Genomic DNA, 25825 nt, shown 5'->3' on the forward strand with positions numbered 1-25825 from the left:
ACTAAGGTACATAGAGGTCCTTCTTTGTATAATTCAAATGATCAGTTCTTCTTCTAGTTTAAATAAGATTAGATCTTCTAAATTTAATATGATTAAAAATAATAATTATTAAAAAAAAAGATTGAAATTTTTATATCAACTTTGTCTTTTATCATCCTATCTGATTATTCACAGATTAAAAGATATGTATAGTTAAAGTCGTTTTAAAAAAGAAAGCTTTCAATTTGACTAGTCCATTTTGGAGTCTAATTCCAATCCATTTAATCCTCTAGAAGGTTATTTCTAAGACGTAAATCTCAAAACGTTACTTGATTTTTTGTTTATAGCAAAGATCATCCTAATTAGATATCATGATCAAGTTATTGCTTCTAAAGTTTGGGGTGCAATTAGATTTTTTGATACGGCGGATCTTGTTCTTGGATCCTATTTAACTCTATTTGTAATGATCAAAGTAATTCACATCAAGTTCGTCTGGATCATAATTAGACTCTTATTTTGCATATTTTGTTCCAAGCCTACTAGTATTTGACATTCTCGAAAGATATTAGCAAATCCCCGAAGATTCTGCTGCTGCTTGATCTTTTGATGTGACAGGTAATGTCCCACCAATCTACCTCTTGTGAGCATTCCTTATATGATCTTAGTATTAGCATTACCGCAGTCATATAAATTACAAGTGCTTCTTTGCTTTGAACAGGCAGATAAAGTCAAAGGTTAGGAGTAACCACTAGATTGGCTGTTTGATTTGCCTTGGAGAGCAGATGCCAAACCCAACAGTAAATCAATCAAATTTCTTAAATCATCAAGAGATCCCTATATAGAAGAGAGTGAATACATTCAATGACCTATGAATAATAATACATCATTGAACACTTGTCCAACTCCCATGCAGTTACACTTCCCTTCATCAGTGAACTGTACATTTTATAGAAGAGGATGGAAGCTTATTTTAAGCCCTCTTCACAATTACTTAGGCAGATGGAAGAGGTTTCTTATTCCATTTACATAATAACCATAGAAGTCCTTGACATTGTCAACAAACAGAGACCAAATTAATGTTAGTATGAGCCAAGGATCTCTCCATGGCCCTACTTATGAGTCTTTAGCACAGCAGAGTTGATGTAATAACTGGAGTATATGTGGTTGTTGGTGGTGACATTAGAAACTGCAACTCCAGGTCTGTCAGGATGCTTGTGAGAGTTGGTGTTAGCTGGAATTGATCTCCCTGACTTGTTCTTCCTTCTAGGGGGTGTCGACCGGGGAATGAAGACTCCGGTGCCCTTGCTCTCCCTTCTGTAGGAGAAACCATAACCATAAGGTGGTGGCATGATCCTTTGGGGCATGTAAGGGAATCCCTGTGGACAAGAACATTTAAACCACTTGTTAATATTCCATCTAGTAGGATAAATTTTTTATACCAAGGCTGTTTGTTGTTTAAGTTTTCTCGAAACAGATACCCACAAAACTCTGAACTTTTGTAATTTTTTGTAACAAATTCGTTTCAGATTCTATGATTTGTCAAGTTATTTCAAATGGATTTTTTGAAAAGTAAAAAAAAAAAAAACAAATATTTTTAGAAGATTCATTTCTTCCAACAAATCTTTTTTTTTTTTTTTTATTTTAGAAAAACATGTTTTAGTGCAGTTCAAAACATGTTTTATGCCACGCTACAGTCTAAGCTATATATAAATGTTCCAATAAAAATCACTTTTTATTTGTATTAATGAAGGATCTAGTAAGAACTGAGTACAACCAAAGTTTAAGAGGCAATAATAATGAATAAATAGAGGGATCGTATCAGATAGCTTGCGCAAGGACAGGCCATAATTAAAGGACTTCTATGGAAATAAAGGGTGCAGCCCACAGGTAGATCTGACATGCTGTTATTGGAATACATCTAAGCACCTGTCTCATTCTAGCTTTATTAGAAGCAGAGTATTCTATGTCCAATCTCTGAGAAACTACAAACAGATTTAAAAAAAAAAAAAAATAGATCTAATCTGAGGAAAACCAAAGGACACCAAAAAAAAAAAAGGAAAACAAAGAAAGAGCACAAGATCACAACTAGAATTCCCAATCTTTGTTTCTTTTCAGCTAGCTCAAGTGCAAATAATTGCAATTATGATCTTTTTAACAAAAACAGGGAACTTAACATGAAAAGGACTACTACCATATCTTTGTCTTCCTTGTTAATTACTTCAGAGCATTTAAATGATGTAGAGGAGGAAAGAGGATGACCTACCTGGACCGGAAGCGAGGGACACCTTATGGGGAATTCTTCTTCATCGTCGTCCATAACCAGCCGAGCTATCTGCTTGCTTAAGTCGGCAAAGAACACATCATCTTCTACCTCCCTGGCCATGCAGCACTAATACTAGAAAGATAAAAAAGCTACACCAGTGCTACTGGCCTCAATTGAAGAAGAGTAGTCGAATGCTCTATTTCTTCATGGTTCTTTGGCTTCCCATGAACTTATAATAGGTGAGGCAAAGGATGGAGGGGAAGTTGAGGGCATGTGGGTTAGAGAGGCAGGTGGGTCCATGTGGCAGTTGGCCAATCTCTCCTTTTTTTTTTTGACCCCAAAAAAAAAAAAAAAAGATGATGAAGGAAAGTGAATAGTATTATCCTAGCAAGGGGAAGGGATGGCAACCACCATGCCAACGAAGTTTTATCATTTATCAAATCCTAAGATCAGGTTCCACTGCATCCACTTATGTGGAATGTCTTTTGGCCCGGTTCTTCTCCCCTATCTGAATCCACCACCAGGGCACACAAGGCAAGCCTCCCTCCACGTCAACCACTCCCTTTTCTTTGGGGCACTTTTTGTGTTTTGGGGCTCCAAACCTTCAGCAGGAGGTCAGCAAGTGATGTGGAATTTTGGACCACAGTAGCTGCAAGTCCAAGCGTTTGTTCTTTTTAGACCCCACTAAGTGATTGGATCTGGTGTTCTGTATGAAGAGCAGACGGCTGCCAATGCAAATAACTTTCAGACAACTCATGTCACAAGAATTGTACCTATGGGTTCCTTCATGGTGAAGGTATGGTAGTCTTGTTCTGCCAGATCTAGAAATCTAGGCACATTGTTCTACATATATACAAATATTGCCTAACTTACATCCTTTATATTATGTCTTTGTCCTTCTTACTCGTTTGCTTTGTCTATTTCAGAAGTATAACAATATATTCACAGTGGACACACTGAATTATAGTGTAACTAAGTTTAGCTGGCCAAGATACCTGATACAAATGGTCCAGAGTATTGGTGTTTCGTTAGGGCAGCTTATGGAATGCCATCTAATTGATGTAGCGGGAGGTAAGCAGTACTGTGGACCAGCAAGAGCAAAGAAAGTCATACAAAGTAGTTTCGATTGAAAAGAAAATATTTTGAACTTTTAGTTTAGCAATTGTAGGAACATTATGTTCAGTTTGTGTGTGCACTTAGAGAGAGAGAGAGAGGTACCAACTTTTGCCATGGACATAATTTTTATGAACAAAAAAGGCTAGGAATTTTGTTTAATTTTTATGAGGAATTGCCATTATAGAACTTGGGGAATCTGTTCAGGAGACAAGTTAGCTCCTCATCTAATCCACATCAGAGTATGTCAGCATTGATCAAAGCTCATTCAGCAAATCATGGAGGCACCTCCTTATATTTGTTATCCATCTTCCTTTCGATCGATTTCTTCAATTACTAATGCTTTTTTTTTTTTTTTTTGGAAAAACAATATCATTTCTTAAATTGTGGTTACCAGGCGGTGCATGGTTGCCACCATTCCTCTCCTCTCCACTGCATGGCCCCAGCAGAACAAGTAGCCAAACCCAGATCCCTCCTATCCCCAAGCCTTGATGGTATACTGTTACTTAGGCAGTCTAGGAATATCACTTTTAGCTGTTGAGCAGCAGCATAACAGATCACACCCAGCTGGCCTAATGAACACACTGAACTCAGTGTTGAGTGCCTTCAAACCTTGGGAACTATCTAGTGAATAATGTGACACATAATTATATCCATCCTAGTGGGTCACAGAGACCAAACAGCTGGAGATTGCCAAATTATGAGCATCATGTGACCTCTAAAGCCACCATTGCTGGCATGGGCCCGGAGTGCAATTATGTGACAAACTCCCTGCTATGATCCTTGTGGTTGTGAACACCCAATTCAGGATAAGAAATCCTCCTCCTCCGAGTCGGTGTCGCAAAAGAATAAGCTGGCACAGTACTGGAGCATATATCTTGCCCTTGTTATTCCCCTTTATTCCAGCTTTATGACAGAGAGATTCATTGATGAGATCTGCTATTTTTTTCTAAGGTGACAAAGAGAACTCTTTCATGTAAGTATGACTTCAGATCTCACCGAAGGAAGGACACGGTGACAAAGGTCTTTGCCTACTGCCAACGGTGTGGAGCACGTGTCGTCCCATGGCGGTGCCGATGGTGGTCGGCCAAGGCTGCAACGCATGTGGGCCGTGAGATGGGCATCACGTTTGATTGCAAAGTTTCAGTATTATTTTAGTGGTGATGACTAGAAATTGAGTGTGTCTGAGAACAGCAGACTGAGAGCTTTATATCTGCTTTAGACTATCCAACCTGGCTAACTAATGAAGCACATGGAACACCAATTTAATATTTAAGATCAGATGGAAGTAACAAACTTGCTAACGTTCACTTTTGGAGCTATGTATGGCTCCTTTTCAAGGATTCATGCAAGACTGATCTATAGGATTTACATCAATGTGCATCTTTAGTGTCATACATCAACATCAAGATGGCAGCTCACATAAATTTTGCTCTAAGTAACATGCTTAGGCCACCTGAAGTTGGACCCACATGTTGGTGAAAGTTGCTTGAGGTTTGAATATGTTTGAGAAGTGAAAGCAAAATGAACTGTTGTTGCACTGCACTGGCTCTATGATTGGACCAATAGCTGGCATGGTATCTGGAGAGAGCCCAAAGGAACCTAGAGAAATGCTGACCTTCTGAGGGGCCTGCATATGGAGACCATACTGCTGCAGGATCTGTCCTTTTAGCTCAATTATTGAGGTGCAGGGATCTTCTGCGGTGCATGCACAGCATCATAAAGTGCGGTGCATGCACAGCATCATCGTATACTGCTCATGTTGTTTGATGATCGTCCATCTTTTGATAGCGGCAGTCTAAGGATGCACAATATTCTGCAGCACATGGGCTGAACCTTAGAGGATCCTCATTGATTATATAGGTCATATCGTTCGATGTTACATCTACAAAACGTTCTTTTCAAGAAAAAGTTGTGATAACTGTAGTTCAATTGTAACAAGGAAAAAAAAAAAAAAAAACAGAACGCAAGTGCATAACAGCACATTGTGTACTTGTGCATTTCTTTGGACATTAGCGTTTGAAATCTCTAGAATTCATATAACATGCTTTAAGGAAAGAATTATGCTCGTGTGGGGTTTTTATGTACTGTTTCTAATTAGGCAGCAAGACAGGTTGGAATTCCCTTCCAAAATTCAGAAAACAGCGAAGACCACTATGGTTCACATGTTGCCACATTGATCAGCAAATCAGAATAAGTGGGTGAAGACTTCATTCCTAAGTATTACTTAATTTAAAACGTTATGTTTTATTGGTCTCTCAAAGAAATACTTGTGTTGCATATGCTCCACATGAATTCCTAGATGAGGCTTTAGTTAATTAAATTGTTTAATATTTTATAGTTGGTATCTTAATTTACTAATTGTCGTCGGGCTACTGCAAGCTCGGTAACTATGCTCTTAAGTTATTGTTGTATAGGATTTACTAAGCCCAAAATTATGGTCATCTTTTCTTTTTCCCCAAAATTACATTCAGGTGGCTATAAGTCCAACATCTAGCTACTTTTTTATTCATTTATAGCTGAGCAGCGATGCTTAAATTGATAATATCTATATATAAAGTAATTTTAGAACCACATAAAGTAACTTAGCCTATGACTTTAAAGGATTGGATTATCACCAAATAAAAAAATAGAACTTCCTTTTCAATGAACTGGTGTTGGTCGACAGAGTCCCAATCCTTGAAATTGATAGGGTGAGTATAGAGCTTTTCGGTGGAACATTTAAATTGATGAATAATTTTTGCAAATTGTTTACTGGTTTTATATGAAAATATCTTTTACTTATTGTTGCAAAGAAGGTTTTTTTGCAAGAGTTTTGTTCGCTAAACTTCCTCTTATATATTCTCCTAGCACAGTAATATATTTTTAGACGTTTAAAAATTGGCCGACCTTTTGAATCAACTTTTGAGGCCTTTCAATTAGGTATTCAAAGCTCATGCCACCCCAAAGGTTGCAGTTTTTTTTTTTTTTTTTCTTTTGATAAGGTGGAACATTCACGCAACCCTCATATAAATACAACTAAAAAGGTCAAAAAGCAAAACATAACGAAAGGTGCCTGGTGTAGATCCCATGTCAGTCCAAAGCATGTCTCCGGAGTACTTCGCAACAAAGAAGACAATCCAGTCTACTATAGCTTTTAGCTCTCAGTAAACATGCTTGATGCATAAAGAGGAGACCTCCTATAGCAAGATGGCAATATCCCATAATAGCAGGTGAGCAGCATCCTTACTCTCATGCAACTGAATCCAACCCACCACCATGGTAGAGTTGCCTTCTATCACGAGCCAGTTTGCCCCCCAAGATGAGCCTCGCATAGGCAATGCCTACCTAAGTAGCCTAAAACTCCACACCAAGAACCATGATCTTGAATAGGCATCTCCTGCTTCTGGCCACAAGTCTCAAATTCAGGCCATAGATCACAAACCCAGCTCCACTCCTGCTTGACAAGCTGCCATCAAAATTGAACTTAAGGAAGGTTGGGGGTAGGGGATCCCAAGAAATGAAAATTTTATGGATCGCTCAACGAGCCAATAGAGAGTCCCAGGAATCCACAATCCTCAAGGTCAAATCAGACAACGATGGATGGATAATCTCCACCACCTATGTCAGGGCACTCTTCACTATGAATGTCATAAAAGATCTCCTTCACTTGAACATCAGGCTATTCTTGGAGAGCCAGATATGATAAGCTATGTAAGGCACCCGAATCTCAACAAACCTGGCTGATCACTCTGGACTAGAACTGCACTGTAGGAACTTCAGAAAAGTCTGAGTTGTTAGATGTATGTCTTAGAAGCCAATATGACTGACACATTATAATAAATCTAGGACACAATTTTGTACTTAATACATTGATATGATCAATAAAAAGATAAGTTTATTTTTCATTCAAGTGTGATGTGTCCTTGAATCATCCATGGAATTAATTTTCGATACATATTCTTAAAATATTGAAAATTAGAGATATGTATTTACTTCCTAAATGCTCCCGGTCATAGGATCATCATGAGGACGGTAATCAATTTGGATAGGCTGACGCACAGATCGCTTCTTTTGGGATAGATGGATCTCTAGTCCACAGTGTAGAGATACTAGATGACGAGTGTGGATAGTTGTTAGAGAATAACTACTACCGAGCATGACTATACGAGAGATCACTTGAATTTCTACTCGATCATTAGTGATCGTCTCGATGCTGTAGTTGTGTGACTGGTTCTTTGACCTGAGATGGCACTGTTGCTCACAGTAAGGCTGCTGGAGTTTGATTGACATATAAACATGGATCTTAATGAGCCCTTGTAGTGGATATTGACAATAGTTGATCTACTGTAGGAGTAGGGTGTGCATCAAGATGGGACCTATCGATCTTGATAGAAAAGAGTAATCCTATGAAATTTAAGAGGCTAAGTCTGAGAATCTGTGGCCACAGTAGTGTAATTGATGGAAAAAAATTTTCATACAAGTCACAACTGGATTTGAGCTAATCAAATCTAACATATGACTGATATTGAGGTTTGACGATTTATCCATGACCTACAATCTAGTCGGAACTCACGATAGAAGGACTGAATCACACATTAACTATACCTAGAGATTCATTTTAGTTCTATTGGGTTGCCACTACTACTGCTAGGTGTTACTGATGGATTGTGAGAGCTCATTAGGGTTGTTCTGGATCGACAATCTTTGATGAGTTAGAATAGAATTGTTCTGACCCATTGAAAAGAGTTTCAATAATACTTTGATAGAGTTCATTGTATATCTCACTATCAGATAGAATTGAACCTATGGAGTCATACAACAAAGGGATTAGGTCTAGAATTAGTAATTAAGCTGATGAAGTGTCAATTGGATTTGGAAAAATCTGATTGGATTCAAGATAACCTTGCTAGCATATGGTTGGATCTAATTTTCTCTTTCCGTTTGGATTTCTTATTTAATAAGATAATTCAAACTTAATTACCTACTAATAACCTAAATAAATTAGATTCATTGGACTTCGATTGTTAGGTGTTTAAGATTTTGGATCAATTGAATTTAGGATGCAAGTTCCTAATTAATTTTTTTGATAGTTATTTTTAGACGCCACCTTGATTGGATCAAGTTGGACGTGTCCTATGATTAGAGGACTTATGGATCTCATATGGGGCGTCCCTTGGGTGTAAAAGAGGGTGTGAATAATTGGGTGCAAGGGCTCCAAGAGTTGGCGCCTAATAGGATTCCTAATGTAAGTTGAATAACTTAAGTTATTAGAAAATCTAATGCAAGTAGGACTTGTATTATGAGATTGAATAGGATTCAATCCTCATGTCTATTTAAAGGGACCTCCCTTAAGATCCCTAGAGCATCTAACCAGCAGCTCACACACCCCATAGGAAGTGCCCACACCCTCTCTTCCTCTCCCTTTCTCTTCTCCCTTGGCATCCCACACGCCCCACCTTGTTGGGCATCTCATTTTTCTTCCACACCCAAGCTGTTGAGCATCCTCTCCTTGCTGGTTCCTGATGTTTGGTAGAAGTACAAAGTATGAAAAAAAAAATAAAAAAAAAGAGAAGAAAAAGATCAAAAAAAGAGATCAAGTGTTGATCGCGATCCAGGCTTCGTTCAGATTCAGCATACTAAATTTTCTTAGAGAAGAAAATTCAACTTGAAGAGGGCTGTTCCAAACTGATCCCAAGTGGATATCCATAGAGGTCGGATACTTATGCAGCTAGAAAAAAATCTCTTCTTTTTCAGATCCAGATTTGAAGAAAGAGATTGCGAAACAGATATGCGATTTGATCACAATCTAAATTTCAACATATGTCAATTTCAGCACATGAACTAGATCCTTGTGGTTTTATATTTTTATGCATGCATGATTCAGATTAAAAGTATTTTAATCTTGTATTCTGCTATGGTGTTTAGAAAATAAAGTCTTGAAATACACATGCATACCTCAAACCTCGAATTCTAATAATGGTATCAGAGCCATGGGTTTCATATTACTGAAATTGTCATACATATTTTGAAAAGAATTTCAAAATCTAATTTTTTCTTGATACATGAGATGTATAGATGAATCTTTGAATCTGAAATTTAATTTTAGATTTAATGTTAGAGCATATAATTGGTATGTGAAAGCATGCATAGATCTGAATTTTGATCTAGAACGGTTTCTAGTTGATGTTCACATGATATGTAGATGCATGCATAAACCTAAAATTTTTTATGACCTGATTTATAATTCATATATGAGATATGTAATTGCATGATTAAGGTCATAAAATTACTTTTAATATGTTCCATGATTAGTATATGAGATATATGATATCATGTAATAGATCTAAATTTTATTTAGATATGAATTTTACATGCATATATGTGATATATGTTTATATATTAAATCTGAAAATTATTTTTATGATTTAAAATTTACTTTTATATAAAGAATTTAGATCTAAAATTTAATTTTAAAATTTAAAATTTGTATTTGTGCATGAGGATTTTGGTCATGGGAAAATCAAAATTAGGTCATGTAATAGGATTGCATCTAAGATTTTTAATTTGAGTCATATGAGTCTAATTCGATTAAATAATTGATCAAACCGAGTCAAGTATTGATTAAGGTTAGATCAATTAAGTTAAATGATCATGCAATTATTGTTAATCAAATTATTTGAGTCCCATATATAGAATCAATTAACCTAAGAACCTAATTTGGCTTGATGGTTTGAGCCTGACTCGCTTGAGCTAACCTGTTTGAACCAATTGACCTATTGGTGTCTAAGGCAAGTTATTGAGATGTGGTTATTTAATTGATTTTGTTCGCTTATCTGATCAATCTATTGGTGTCTAAAAAAAGCAACGGAGGAACCCCACAGATCTCTACTTACCTCGTCAATTTGAAAAATTAGATCTTGAATTGGGTTGCTTAGCGGTTTGGTTTAGCCTATGCCAATTAGATCGATCATATGATGACTGATTAAATGAGACCTAAATCTAAACCTCTCCATAAATATTAAGTCCATAGGTCTTCCACCATTGTAGATGTGCGGACATGCTACCGATGTTGATTGTTCTCAACTAATCACAGTGGTTCAGTTACATCGGAAACACGCAACCACTCCATTAGCAAAGAGTTGCTTCAAGATAAGGATGGGGTTGGGCCCAATAACTGTTAGGTGAGGGACCCAATGACGGTCTTGCACCTGCTTGTGAACAGTGGGTCAGACTTAACTAAGGAGTATGGACAATAACTGTTAGGTGATCCCATATGACTTAGAGACAAAATTGCTGCAATATGCTTAGAGAAGTAATTGGATAAATAGTTGCCTACGCGTCGGTGTGTATGTTACCAATAACTGTTAGGTGAGGTGCGTGGCATCGGTGGGATGCAGCACCCATTAGGAATCTTTTATCGTGTCAGGATTTTTATTTTCTTTCCGGAGAATGGAGGGATTTGATTAATTAGTGAGAGTTATTATTTGTATCTTAAAGTCTCTAAAAGCAAATATAACATTAAGTATAAAAGTCTAACTTGAACCTCTACTTTCGCAGTTAAACAATGTCAACTTCAAACCCTCTAGTCCACATCTTTGAAACCAATCATTTGACCGATATAAATTACAAAGATTGGCTCAGAAACCTCAGGATTGTCTTGACTTTAAAGTTACGTCATGTACTCGATCAGAAATCCATAATGTTACCAAACCATCCTACTGCTGAGCAAAGGATTGCTTTTGAGAAGTGGATGGATGAAGACAGTCGGGTCAAGTACTATATACTGGCTTCTATGTCAAACGAGTTGTAAAGCCAGCATAAGCATATGCCCACAACTAGGACAATGATCACTCACCTATAAGAGTTGTATAGTGAGTAGAGTCATATTGCATACTTCGAGGTATCCAAAAGATTCTTCAATCTGAAGATGCGCGAAGGGCAGTCTGTCCATGAGCATTGTATGACAGTGATCAAGGACATTGAGGAGCTTGGAAAGCTTGGGTTTAAACTGCAAAAAAAATTATAGATGGATTTGATCCTTCAATCCCTTACAAGTTCATATAGTCAATTTATTATAAATTTTTATATGAACAAATTTGACTGCACTATACCCGAACTAGTCAACATGTTGGTCACTACAGAGAGAACCTTGAAGAGTTCAAGGGGCATTGTTCTCGCTGTGGAGTGGACTTCTTCTAAAAGAAAGTCTACTGGGAAGAAAAATGTTAAATCTGCTAAGAAGCAGAAAAAGAAGAACAGACCAAAGAAGGAAGTTTCTAATAAGGCTGAAGCAAAGAAAAAATATTTCCACTGTCATGTTGAAGGCCACTGGAGGAGGAACTATCCAATATATCTGGAGAGTCTAAAGACCAAAAAAGGTGATAAACCTTCCGAAAATATGCTCGTAATTGAATCTAACCTTACAGTTTCTTCTACTTATAGTTGGGTATTAGACTCTGGCTCAAGTGCTCATATATGTACCTCAATGTAGGATCTAATAGAAAGTAAGAGGTTAAAGAAAGGTGATATGATCCTTCGGATCGGCAAAGGAGCAAAAGTTACTGCAGAGACCATTGGCACTTATCCTCTTCGATTACCATCAGGATTTAGATTAGATTTGAAAGATCGTTATTATGTCCCTGTTGCTAATCAAAATTTGATTTCTGTGTCTATGCTAGCACAGAAAGATTTTGAAATTAGTTTCAATAAAGATTTTTATTCTATTTATTTATGAAATAAATTAGTTGCATGAGATCTTTTAATTGACAATCTTTATCACTTGCATGTTGATGCGAATGTGAATTTAAACGAGCAAATAGTGAGTGCCGTAGGCCAATAGTGATCCAAAGATGAAATTAACCAAAAGTACTTATGGCACCATGACTAGACCATATTGGAGAGGACAGGATAAACAAACTGAAAAAGGATAGGATCCTTGGCTCTCTTAATCCAGAGACATATCCAGCATGTGAATCTTTTATCCTTTGTAGGATATGGGGAAAGAACCACTGAGTTACTTATCCTGGTACACACTGATGTGTATGGGCCATTTGATATGTAAATCAGAGGTGGTTATAGCTACTTCATTACCTTTATTGATGATTTATCTAGGTACGGATATGTGTATCTGATGAAATACAAGTCTGAGGTCTTTGAAAGGTTCTAAAAATTTAGACTTGTAGTAGCAAAGCAAACAAGCAAGTACGTTAAGATTCTTCGATCTGATCGAGGAGGTGAATACTTTAGTCATAAATTTTTGAGATATCTTAAGGATAACGGTATAGTCTCTCAATGGATGCCTCCTGAAATACTTCAGCTCAACGAGATATCCGAAAGAAGAAATAAGATCCTATTGGATATGATCAAATCCATGATGAGCTTCACTGATCTATCCTTGTATCTTTGGAGAGATGCCTTGCTAACCACTATTCACTTGTTGAATAAGATTCTATTAAAGTCCATTCCTACCACGTCGTATGAGATATGGTTCAATAAGAAGCCGAGTCTAGGTTATCTTAAGATTTGGAGATATCCGGTCTATGTCAAGATACAGATGGCTGATAAACTAGAGGATAGATCTGTTATAGCTTATTTTATAGAATATCTAAAAGAATCCATGAAATACTATTTCTACTTTCTACATGACCATAATGTGATTGTGAGTCGAAACGCCATATTCTTAGAAAAAAATTTATCCAAGATGGTAGCAGTAGGAGGTTAATTGAGCTCGAAAAGAAGGTCTTTGAATAGTAAAGAGTTATAGATCCTCAGGAACCTATTATTTATGAGCCAGTAGTTGATGTTTCTCTACCATCTTGTAGATCTAGTAGGATCTTCCGACCTTCTGAAAGGTACATGGGCATGCTTATGGAGGAAGTAAAGAAAATATTCTTTATAGGAGATAGGGATCATGGTGATGATCCTAATACCTTTGATGAGGTGATGTCTGACATCGATTTCGAAAAATGATTAGATGCTGTGAAGTAAAAATTGACTTGATGCATTTGAACCAAGTATGGACCTTAGTGGATCAACCTGAGGGTATTGTACTTATTGGGTGTAAATAGATCTACAGAAAAAAAAGATATTGATGGTAAGGTAGAGACCTATAAAGCTAGGCTTGTGGCTAAAGGTTATAGTCAGTGCGAGGGCATTGACTATCAAAATTTTTTTTCATCCGTAGGTATGTTAAAATCCATCGGCACTCTGCTTACTGTTGTAGCTTACTATGATTATGAAATCTGACAGATTGATATGAAAACTGCTTTTCTAAATGGATATCTTGAGAAAGACATCTATATGAAGCAGCCTATAGATTTCATATTTGGTGATGGTGATCACAGAGTATGCAAGCTGTAAAGGTCCATATACGGATTAAAATAAGTTTCTTAGAGTTGGAATCATCATTTTGATGAGGCAATCAAATCATTTAATTTCATCAAAAATGAAGAGGAACTATGTGGATAGAAAAGAGTGCAATAATATTCCTCGTATTGTATGTGGATGATATTCTCCTCATTAAAAATAATATTTTCATGCTGATCATAGTCAAAAGATGGTTGTCCAAGAAATTCTCCATGAAAGACCTAGGGGAAGCATCCTATATTCTTAGAATAAAGATCTATAGGGATAGACCTAAACAGATGCTAGGCCTATCACAAAAGCTGTACATAGAAAAAGTACTGAAGAGGTTTAGCATGAAAAATTTCAAAAGAGAACTTTTACCTCTTAGGCATAGTATTAATCTTTCCAAGATGATGTGTCCAATCACATCTGAGGAAGTTCAGTGCATGAGTAGGATTCTTTATGCCTCAGTAATAAGAAGTCTCATGTATGCTATGCTGTGTACTCAACCTGATATTATCCTTGCTGTGAGTGTCACGAGCAAGTATCAGTCGAATCCAGACAAGGAGCACTGGATAGTTGTGAAGAACATCCTTAAGTACTTGAGAAGGACTAAGGATTTGTTCTTGATCTTTAGAGGAGATTTTGAATTGCGTATCGAAGGGTATACTGACTCAGACTTCATGTCTGATCCTGATAATAGAAAATCTACATCAGGATATGTGTTCATTTGCAATGATGGTGCAGTTAGCTGGAAGAGTTTCAAGCAACCCATCATAGCGGATTCGATCATGGAGGCTGAGATGTCGCTGCTTCGGATGCTGCAAAAGAAGGATTCTTGTTCAAGTTCATCGCAAAACTTGAGGTTATGACATCAGATGCCATACTACTTTACTACGATAACAATAGAGCTATAGTACTTGCTAAGGAGCCGAGATTTCTTCAAAAATCAAAGTACATCGAGCGGCGGTATTATATTATACGTGACTATCTCGAAAAAAAATGTGTCGAGGTGCGAAGAGTAGACTCTGTGGACAATGTGGCAGATCCGCTGACAAAATAGTTGAGCTAACCAAAAATGAAAGTCTATTTTGAGAAGATGGGACTTAGATTTGTGGTTAATTGGCTTTAGTCTGAGTGGGAGATTGTTAGATGTATGTCCTAGAAGTCAATATGGCTGACACATTGTAATAAATCTAGGACACAATTTTATACTTAATATATTGATATGATCAATAAAAAAATAAGTTTATTTTTCATTCAAGTGTACTGTGTCCTTGAATCGTCCATGGAATTAATTTTCGATACATATTCTCAAGGTGTTAAGAATTAGAGATATGTATTTAATTCTTAAATACTCTCGATCATAGGATCATCATGAGAATGGTGATCGATCCGAATAGACTAATATACAGATTGCTTCTTTTGAGATAGATGGATCTCTAGTCTATAGTGTAGAAATACTGGACGATGAGTACAGATAGTTATTAGAGAACAACTAGTACCGAGCGTGACCATATGAGAGATCACTTGAATTTTTACTCGATCGTCAGTGATCGTCTCGATGCTGTAGTTGTGTGACTGGTCTTTTGATCTGAGATGGCACTGCTACTCGCAGTGAGGTTGCTAGAGTTTGATTGACATATAAATATGGGTCTCAATCAGCCCTTGTAGTAGATATTGATGATAGTTAGTCCACTGTAGGAGTAGGGTGTGCATCAAAATGAGATCTATCGATCTTGGTAGAAAGGAGTAGTCTTATAAAATTTGAGAGACTAAGTCCGAGAATGTGTGACTACAGTAGTGTGATTGAAGGAAAAGAGTTTTCATAGAAGTCACAATTAGACTTGAGCTAATCAAATCTAACATATGATTGATGTTGAGGTTTGATAATTTATCCATGACCTACCATCTAGTTGGGACTCATGATAGAGGGACTGAATTACACGTTAACTATACCTAGAGATTTATTTCAGTTCTATTGGATTGCCACTACATACTACTAGGTGTCACTGATGGATTATGAGAGCTCGTTAGGGTTGTTCTGGATCGACAATCCTTGATGAGTTAGAGTAGAATTGTTCCAACCCATTGAAAAGTATTTCAATGATACTTTGATAGAGATCATTGTATATCTCACTGCTAAATAGAATTGAATGTATGGGGTTATACAACAAAGGGATTAGGTCTGAAATTAGTAATTGAGCTTATGAAATATCAATTGGGTTTGGAGAAATCCGATTGGGTTCAAGGTAACCTTGCTAGCACATGGTTGGATCCAATTTTCTCTTTTCGTTTGGATTTCTTATTTGATAAGATAATTTAAACTTAATTATCTGCTAATAATCTAAATGAATTAGGTTCATTAGACTTCAATTGTTAGGTGTCTAAGATTTTGGATCAATTGAATTTAGGATGCAAGTCCCTAATTAATTTTTTTGATAGTTATTCTGGGGCGCCACTTTGATTGGATCAAGTTGGCATGTCCTATGATTAGAAGACTTTTGGATCTCATATGGGGCATCTCTTGGGTGTAAAAGAGGGTGTGAATAATTGGGTGCAAGGGCTCCAAGAGTTGACGCCTAATAGGATTCCTAATTTTAGTTGAATAACTTAAGTTATTAGGAAACCTAATGCAAGTATGACTTGTATTATGAGATTGAATAGGATTCAATCCTCATGCCTATTTAAGGGGACCTCTCCTAAGATCCCTAGAGCATCCAACCAACAGCCCACATACCTCATAGAAAGTGCCCACACCCTCTCTTCCTCTCTCTTTCTCTTCTCCCTTGGCGTCCCACACGCCCCACCTTGTTGGGCATCCCACTTCTCTTCCACGCCCAAGCTGTTCGGCGTCCCCTCTTTGCTGGTTCCTGATGTTCGGTAGTAGCACAAAGTAAGAAAGAAAGGCAAGAGAATAAAAGAAGAAGACTATCAAGAAAAGAGATCAAGTGTTGATCGCGATCCAAGCTTCGTTCAGATTCAACAGGCTGAATTTTCTTAGAAAAAAATTTTTAACTTGAAGGGAGCTGTTCCAGGCTGATCCCGAGTGGATACCCATAGAGGTCAGATATTTGTGGGGCTAAAAGAAAATTTTTTCTTTTTTAGATCCAGATTTGAAGAAAAAAATTACGAAATAGGTATGCGATGTGATCACAATCTAAATTTCAACATATGTCAATTTCAGTACATGAACTAGATTCTTATGGTTTTATATTTTTATGCATGGATGATTCAGATTAAAAATATTTTAATTTTGTATTCTGCTGTGGTGTTTAAAAAATAAAATTTTGAAACACACGTGCATGCCCCAAATCTCTAATTCTAATATGAGTTGGAGTCTCCATCAAAATAGTAGCTGTGAGTAGGCCAGTCAACCACCAAGTCTATATTACTCTCGGGCACTGAAACAGCATGTGCCACACACTCTTCTCCCCCACTGCACAGTACGGGCAAGTTGCTGGGAGGGCCAAGCCCCTATATCTTAAGATAGCTCTCGAAGGAAGATGATCTCAAGTGACTTTCCAAATGACTAAACTGATTCTCGAACAGACACCTCAGCTTCAAATCCATGCGCCATCTAGATTATGAGTAGGCTCCCTCCTATACATATCAGACAAATCCCTCATCACTGTCCTTGGTTTGCAAGAGGGTCTTGCAGACCGATAGTATAGACTTCATTTTCTCCACCATTAGCTCGGCACAAATCTTGTATAAAGTTGTGCACAAGTTGATTAGTCTGTAGTAGCTCAACTCAGCTGCATCTATCTTTTTGAGATCAAAGTGATGAAGATCTTTATTCAAGACTCCGACATTTCTCCCATAGCAAAGAACTCCATCACTGTCTTCACCACCTCAGACTGAATAATGGGCCAATATCTCTTGAAGAAGCGAGGGTAAAAGCATCCAGCTCAAGCACTTTATCCTCTACCATAAACCACAACACCTTTCGGACTTTCTCGACTAACGCTGACCTAATTAGCTGCCTGTTCTCTAACTCACTGACACAATCTAAGGGGGGCAGGAAAGAGAAAGGAGCACCACCCCTTAGGCTTGCCATCTATCGTGATTTAAAGAAGGTAACTATCTCTTGCCTAATGCTCCCCTCACTATCCAATCACTATCCATTGCTATCCCTCATAGCCTGGATCTGATTTCGATGCCTCTGATGATCATAGCCTGATGGAAGAATCTGGTACTTTTGTCTCCCTCTCTAAGCCATTAGGCCCTCAATTTCTGCCTCCAAAAAAAACCTCCTGCTACCTCAACAATGAATGATGCAATGAGTTGCTCGTAGAGGTCTGCAAAGTCAGCATTAGACAGCCCACCCTCTCTGTCCTCCATATCCTAGAGCTCAGTGATGGCATCTTCGATAGTCTCTAGTCTCTAAAAAATATCATCAATCTCCATCTTATTCTACCACAGATGCCTTCACCTTGTTAGGTCTAATCTCTAAGTCAACTGATATCTAGCATCACCCCAAATCAAGAACTGCTGACCTTTTGCAAAATATCCCACAATCGGAGGTAGGAGAGCCAAAACTTCTTGGATCGAAAGGTACTCTAGTAGGAGATAAGAGCCTGAGTCATGATCTTCATTGGATGGTGGTCAGATGTAATCCTTAGAAGATGATAGACTAATGACTGGGGTGCAGCTGATTCTAGCTAGCTGTCATGAATGCTCTATCAATCCTTTCCCACATCCTAGCCCCTCTATGATATTTGTTAAACCAGATAAATTGGGTGATAATAAAGCCTAGGTCCACCAACTTATTCACCTCAATAAACTCCCAAAACTCTCTGGACTCTACCCCATCCACAAAAGCCCTCCCCCCTCTTTTCTCCTGGGGCCCATTAATACAATTAAGGTTTTACACAACCAAAGTAGGGATGCCTTGCCCCATCATATTGGATGCCTCAAACAAGAGCTCTCTCTGCTTCTTATAGTCTGTGCTAGCATACACATTAGACAAAAGTCAAGGATCTCTATTTATTTTAGAAATAATCATAATGATTTGCTGAGTATATCTATGAAACACATCAATGCTGGCTACGCTAGTCCTCTAGGCAACAATAATACCCCAACCAACCCTTGGGACTCAATGACATAAAAATCCTAAGATGTCAAGAAGCGGCACCTGGCACGAGCTAAACTCTCCCTAGACAAGTGTGTCTCCAGGAAAATACATAGGTCTAGGCAGTGAAACTTCATCAACCTCCTGAACACAGATTAGAAGGCGGGTTTGCCCACTCCTAGCACATTCCATAGCATGACTTTCATAGAGACATCAATTAGAATGAGAGGCCGAGCCCCGAGCCTCCATAATTTCCAGCTTGAAACCCCTTCCATCTTGCTTTGTACCAGCCTTCATGGCTTTTAGGACCACCTTAAGCCGAGACTCGGCCCCCTCATGATTATTTGGCTCTTGACTGCTTGGCCCAGCAAGCTTTTCTTTTTGCTTCGACCCATCTCTCATCCTAAATTGACATGGCCCATCTCGTGCACACTAGCAGAACCAAGCCCACAAACCACCACATCCACTCTTCCTTGAATCGCCCTTGACACCTGTCGAGCTTTGGTGAGAATCGAAGTAGCGGCATCTACCACGAAGGGCCCATCATCCCAAGGGAGATATCACTGTTATTATACTAGCTGGCCACCTCACCAATAGTCTTAGAATCCATGGAACCCTAGTCAGACTCCATGCAACCCGAGGGGGTCCAATGTTTGCTAGCCAACATCAAAACTCTGGGGCCGGATTGCAGATCCCAATCCCCATGCCAAGGGCGTGCCTCCAACTTCCTCTCCAATGATGAGGAAGATCGCTACTTCACTGACCTAGTGCGATCATGATTTTTCTCAAGAGATTTGGATCTGGGCTTTGCCACAGTAGTCGGAGGCTCGATGGGCTCCTATAGTGGGTCACCAGAGATATTTCCTTGATGGGCCTTGAGGGGGCTCCTGACTTACTTTAAATTCGGACTCCCCATATCAACCATCACCAGTTCCCTTGAGCTCGAACCATCATCCCAACCCAGATCCATGCTATCCTCCAATGGGCCATTTGCTAGTGAGGCCCTAAATGAGGAACCTATCCTAGGCTCCAACTCACCTGATTTGACTTGGCCATCATCCGAGTCCTCTGGCTATTTATCTTCATAATCAATAGCGGGCAATATTGTTGGGCTTTTGCTACTCATCCGAGTAAGGGGGCAAACCCAGTGAACTCGGCTGCTGCCTCGGTGAGTTGGGCCTAGAGGAGGATGAGTTGGACCTAATGAATCTTGGTTCAACTCTGTATCCTTCCTCACCTTCAGCCTCACCTTAGGCACCCACAATTGTGGATCCTCGATCGGTAGCCTACCACTAGAGCCTCAGTGGCGACCCCTTCCAAACTCAGCTCACCCCTTTCCTTCACCACCATTAGAGCCAGAAACCCCTGATTCTCGCTAGCTCCTCTATCATTCTCTGGTTGGAGCTGACAATTGTTCCCCTTCAAGGTAGGGTCGGCTTCAAGGAACTAACAATCTTTGTCCGAATGTTCAAATTGCCTACATTGGTAGCAAACAGTGGAGAGGCTCTCGTATTTAAATGGCTGCCAAAAAACACCACCCTTCCCCCTAATGGACACCCCCAGCTTCAAAGGCTTGCTAACCGGCCATTCGAAGCTACTTGATGAAGTCATCAATCATGATTGATCTTCCAGCCTCCGCCATGATTTCTAGGATGATGTGGTTCCTCCAAAACTCCATTAGGAGGCCCAAAAGCCTCACCCAAATCACCGTTCACTAGATCATCTTCATGCCCAGGACAAAACATATACTCAAGATTCCATGGCTATCAATAGGCCCGCTACTAACCACAGATCACCCCTGAGAGCTGCCATACAGTCCTCCTTTGATTGAAATCAAAGGAGTTAGTGAACCTCAGCAAGAAGAAAAAGTCACAATGTTATACTGCAACATTCTCTTCTCCTTCACCTCTTTCACCATCCATTCTGTTGGAACTTTTTGACTAAGACTCTGAGTCAACACGATGAGTTTCTCCTACTGCCATTTGGAATCCTCCATCTCTACTTTCAGAAACTCCATAACCTTGGTGAAGTACCTTTGAAGTTGCTCGACCTCTTCCTCCAAAATTTTTTGTGAGGTCCATAGTGGTTGCCACAACAGGTCCTACATCGCAATACTTTTACCCAAGACCGACCCCCCATTGCTGGAGCACGATAAGGTTTGTCTATTGTTGCTTCCTCCACCATCTTGTTTCTCCATCTCAAACTACTCCCAACCAACACCCGCTAAGTGTTCAATGAAAGGCTCTAAAAGGCACATGAAAGTTAAAGCAACCATCCAATAGCAAGTGCTCCCCTATAATGATCACATCATAGTTTTTTGCTTGGGTTGCAGCGCCTTTCATTTTGGAGGAAGTTTTAAGTTCGAATCTTGAAAGATGCCTACCAAGTGTTTGACTCAAATAGTTATAAAATAATGCTCCCACCATATACGTTATTCTCAATAAGAGAGAAGAAGGGGGGGAAAGGTTAGCAATGCTAAGTTCTAGGATATTTTGAAGAAAGTCTCTTTAAAAATACATTCACAATGTGGACATAATTGAATTCTAGCACAATGTTTGATGAATATCTACAAATATTAGATGAATATCTATAATGTAATGGTGCATAGCTCGGTTATAATATTGTACGTGCTATTTTGCACACTAAGATTTTTCATTTATAGTTATCTAGAAAAAGTTTATTATCCCACTTCAAAAAGATAAATAAATTAGTTTCTAAGAATAAATAAGCCTAGCTTTCCTTTTACTTTCAATCTTTTCTAAGATATTTTAGTTCTATTTATTTTTTGTTTATCCTTAAATAGTCCAAATTCTTTTGCAAAAGATCTTCCTTAAATTAGAAAATTTATATTAAAATCATATAAACAAGTCAAAAATAAATTTTCTCATCTTACCTTATACAAATCCAATTTACAAATAATTGGTCAATCCAAACAAAAAAATAAGTAAACTAATCATTACATGACTTTGGTATAACATAATATTTATTTTGTGAAAAGTGTTATCATAAGAATCTATGCGGGTGTATGTTTAGTTTCATATTGGTTATGTATTAAGTAAATCTTGAGCATTTATATAGGATTAAGGAATCCAAATAATAATTTTTAGCTAGTTTTTTTTAGTTAAGTCCTATGTTATTACAAATAGATATTAAAATAGATCCCTATGATCTATAGAGATGAGGGAACATAACAATATGGGCTCATTTGGACTGATCATGAGTTAATCATAATATTTATAATTAGATTTGTGCTACTTATAATTGAATTTGAATGGATTTAGATCTTTAGCCTGATAAAGATGTCATGACTTAAAATAAAAAAAAGTTCATGAGGATATAGGAGCATGCCTTTAGTTCTACATCAACTATCTATTGGATAGATTTTTGATACTTATATAGGATCAAAAAAATCTAAATAATACCTTCTAGATAGCTTTTTAGATGGGATTTTAAATCATCACAAATAGTATCAAAGCAGACATGGCCTATGGATTATGTGGATTTGGAGACATTATAACACGAGCCTATTGGAGTTGATCACAACTTGATTGGATTTAGATTTTTAGCCTTGTAAAGATGTCTAAACTTAAATGGAGGGAGTATATAAAAACCGATGTAGGCTTGTGTTTAGTCCCATGTTAGATGTACATTGGATAGATTTTTGGTATTTATATAGGGTCAAAAAATCTAAATAATATCTTTCAGCTAATTTTTTTGGGTGAGATCCTAAATTATGCAAGCACTTCTGTATCATGTGAGAATGGGTGTAAATACATTATTATGCATCTCATTCATCTTGGTGAATGATATATAGCCAGTATTGTATTAGCATTTTAAGATGGTTGTTTCTCAAACTTTTACAGCAACATATCTACTGTCGTACCCAACGAGTGACTTTTTTAGGCCTTATAGATGGGACCAATTTTTATGAAAAAAAACTTATCTAAAGTTATTTTTAATTTATCAATAAAATATAAAATAAATAAATAAAAATTTTAAATATTTGCCTCAATTTTGCCATGTAAATATGTTACTAGAAATGTATTATTATAATTGCATCCCTACAGGCAAGTGATGCAATGTTTTGTAACAAAAAATACATAAGTTGTTTATCAAAAGATGATTATCATTCAAATGTATAAAGGTAGTGTAAGATTTTTGAACCATGAATAAATTCAAGGTTATATGCAAACACCCTTAAAACTCAACCTATTATATCAGATAGTCTCAATTATGATTACATAAAATGAACCATAATCATATGCTCACAGTCTAAAATTACCTCAAATTGCAGTATACTCTACTAAAATTAATTTGAGAAAGAAAGAGCAGCTCCCACTTAAGGCACCGAAGAAGAGTTTTTAATTTCTCTTATTTCTCCCTACATATACCAGAGTCATATCTTCACAATCAGATGAGATAACCACCACAAGTGGTGCCCCTCTCCATACAAATATGAAGTTCAAAAAAAAAAAAGCTTCCACTACAAAACTGCAATCACGTGCCTCTCTTTTTGAGGCTTGAAGTGGCAACATGGGCTTGGACACAGACCTGATTCTTTGAGTCCATCATGGGTGGCTCATTTGCTTCATCTCTCACTTATACATGATGGGATTAACTTTCATTCTCAATCACTGCAACCTTCATACTAAACAAACGGACCGTATGGCTAGTGCATACTTCGAGAGCTCAAGTGCTATATATCTGTTAAGATAATATAGCTCTTTGATTGGTAGAGTTAGAGTAGATGCAGTATGCTATACCCTAGACATTTATCACATTTACATCTCTTCTGATCTCATTAACTGCATTTGAGTTCATAAACATAATTGACTAGTCAATGAATACAACCAATGTGATAATACTCAATGATCCTTCTTTTCTCCCGATTCTCTTGATCTTAATTTAACTGCTTTTCTAGGAATGCCCTGCTAGACCGTATCTAACATAGTTCTTTGGCAACACCCTAAGATAGCAAACATTAAACTAAGTCTTAAGTAACAGATCAGAGTCATGAGGGTACAAGTAAAGATTACTTATAATCTTTAGGGTCTCACATAATAACAAGTAGAGATCTTAATTTGTATTTCTCTTATTGGACACAAGCACACGTGGTATGAATCACATGTTATCGTATCATCTCCTTTTCCATAGAGCGTATATCTCTATATCAGATACCGTACAAACAATGGTTCAAGCACACTCAATGCCTAACTTTGAGTTTCCTAGTTTACTCTGTTTTTACACATCGGAACTCACATCTGGCATTCAAGACAGATAATGTGACTCAATCATATAATGTGACTCTTTATTCTTGTTTCACTCGAGATAATTTTTCGTGTTATAAGTTTGAGTTCTCAATATTATCATTTAGATAATAAAACTTATAATAGTCTCATCTTAATTTTCACTTAGATCATGGAGGCGATTGCCTATGTGAGAAGGCCAATCTTTATATCTATCCGACATACTTCTCATAATACTTGGTTTATGTACTCAACATAAATGTGTATATATGTTTCGCAACAAATTGCAATTAAGCATCAATAACATTACCACAAACAATGTTATTTATGTGAACATGTTGGAAAATAAATTCAAGTATAAGTACATCAACATCTATGCAAGCCCAATGACTTTACATGCCTATGGAAAACCTCTTTTGCAATAGGTTTTGTGATCTGCTATCATTTCATGAGTAGAAATGTACTTCATGTTCACTTTTTTATGTGCAACCATGTCCCTAACAAAATTATATTTAATATCTATGTGTTTGGTTTTTTCATGATACTTGGGGTCCTTCGTATAAGCTATTACTGCTTGACTATCACAATTCACAATCACCGGATCAACAGCACTGTTAGACACTCCCAAGTGTATCAAAAATTACTTTAATCGAACAGCTTTTTACACAGCAGCTGAAAATGCTACGAACTTAGCTTCTATTTTAGATAGGACTATACAAGATTGTTTCTTACTACTCCATGATATGGCGCCATCATTCATTAAGAAGATATATTCAGAGATAGATTTTTTCTCATCTAGATCTCCTCCCCAGTCAGTATTCGTATAGTCTTTCAATTGCAGATCACCTCCTTGATAACACAATTAGTAATCAGTTGTGCCCTTAAGATACCTTAGTATCATCTTCACTACTTTCCAATGTGCTTGCCTAGCTAGGGTCAGATTGATATCTACTTACCATGCCAACTACATAGCAAATATCAGGTCTAGTACACATCATAGCGTACATAAGACTTCCAACCGCATTGGCATAAAAAACATTTCTCATCTGATCCTTTTCTTGTGGAGTCTTAGGACATAACCTTCGGCTTAAAGCTTCACCTTTGAAAATGGAAGTATCTATGGGTTTACAATTTTGCATATTGAATCGCTCTAGAACCTTCTTAATATACGACTCTTGTGAAAGAGACAATAACTTCTTCGAGCGATCTCTTGAAATCTTAAACTCCAGAGATATATGCAGCTTCGCCCATATCTTTTATCTCAAAATTAGATAATAACCATCCTTTGATAGTGTTAATATACCCCTTATCATTTCCGGCTATCAGTATGTCATCTACATACAAATATAAGATTACAAATTTATCCTTGGACCTTTTGGTATATACGCAATGATCCTCATTGATCATAGTAAAATCATACGACATGATTGCATTATGAAATTTTATATTTCATTGTCTAGAAGACTATTTGAGATCATAGATTGGCTTCAAAAGTCTACACACTTTATGCTCTTGGCCTTCTTTAACAAAATCTATGGGCTGTTTCATATAGATTTCTTCCTCCAATTCTTCATTGAGAAAAATAGTCTTCACATCCATTTGATGTAGTTCAAGACCCAAGTTAGCCACCATAGCCAAAATTAATCTTATCGAGGTGAACCTTACAACAGGTGAAAAAGTTTCCTCATAATCTATTTCTTTCTGTTGTGTGTACCCCTTAGCCACTAGATGAGCTTTGTATCTCTTGATACTGCCGTCAGCCTTATGCTTTATTTTGAGGACCCACTTATTTTTAATTGCTTTACATCCCAAAGGCAAATCGAC

The 25825-nt window shown here is 37.4% G+C and overlaps 1 protein-coding gene across 1 annotated transcript; it reads right to left on the reverse strand.

Moving 5' to 3' along the window:
* Positions 1-816: 816 nt before the first annotated feature.
* Positions 817-2501, reverse strand: LOC105057780 (uncharacterized). The gene is made up of 2 exons (XM_019854870.3): positions 2243-2501; positions 817-1355 (listed from the first exon to the last, which is right to left on the reverse strand). The coding sequence occupies exons 1-2, from the start codon at positions 2360-2362 to the stop codon at positions 1089-1091; spliced, it is 387 nt and encodes a 128-aa protein (XP_019710429.1). The 5' UTR covers positions 2363-2501; the 3' UTR covers positions 817-1088.
* Between the last annotated feature and the right edge of the window lie 23324 nt (positions 2502-25825).

This window comes from Elaeis guineensis, chromosome 14 (assembly GCF_000442705.2).
Source record: "Elaeis guineensis isolate ETL-2024a chromosome 14, EG11, whole genome shotgun sequence".
NCBI lineage: Eukaryota > Viridiplantae > Streptophyta > Magnoliopsida > Arecales > Arecaceae > Elaeis > Elaeis guineensis.

Coding starts and splice junctions, on each gene's coding strand:
- LOC105057780 (XM_019854870.3), bottom strand. CDS start 2,362: ATGGCCAGGGAGGTAGAAGATGATGTGTTCTTTGCCGACTTAAGCAAG. Junction 1,356..2,242: donor GTCCCTCGCTTCCGGTCCAG/GTAGGTCATCCT, acceptor TCTTGTCCACAG/GGATTCCCTTACATGCCCCA.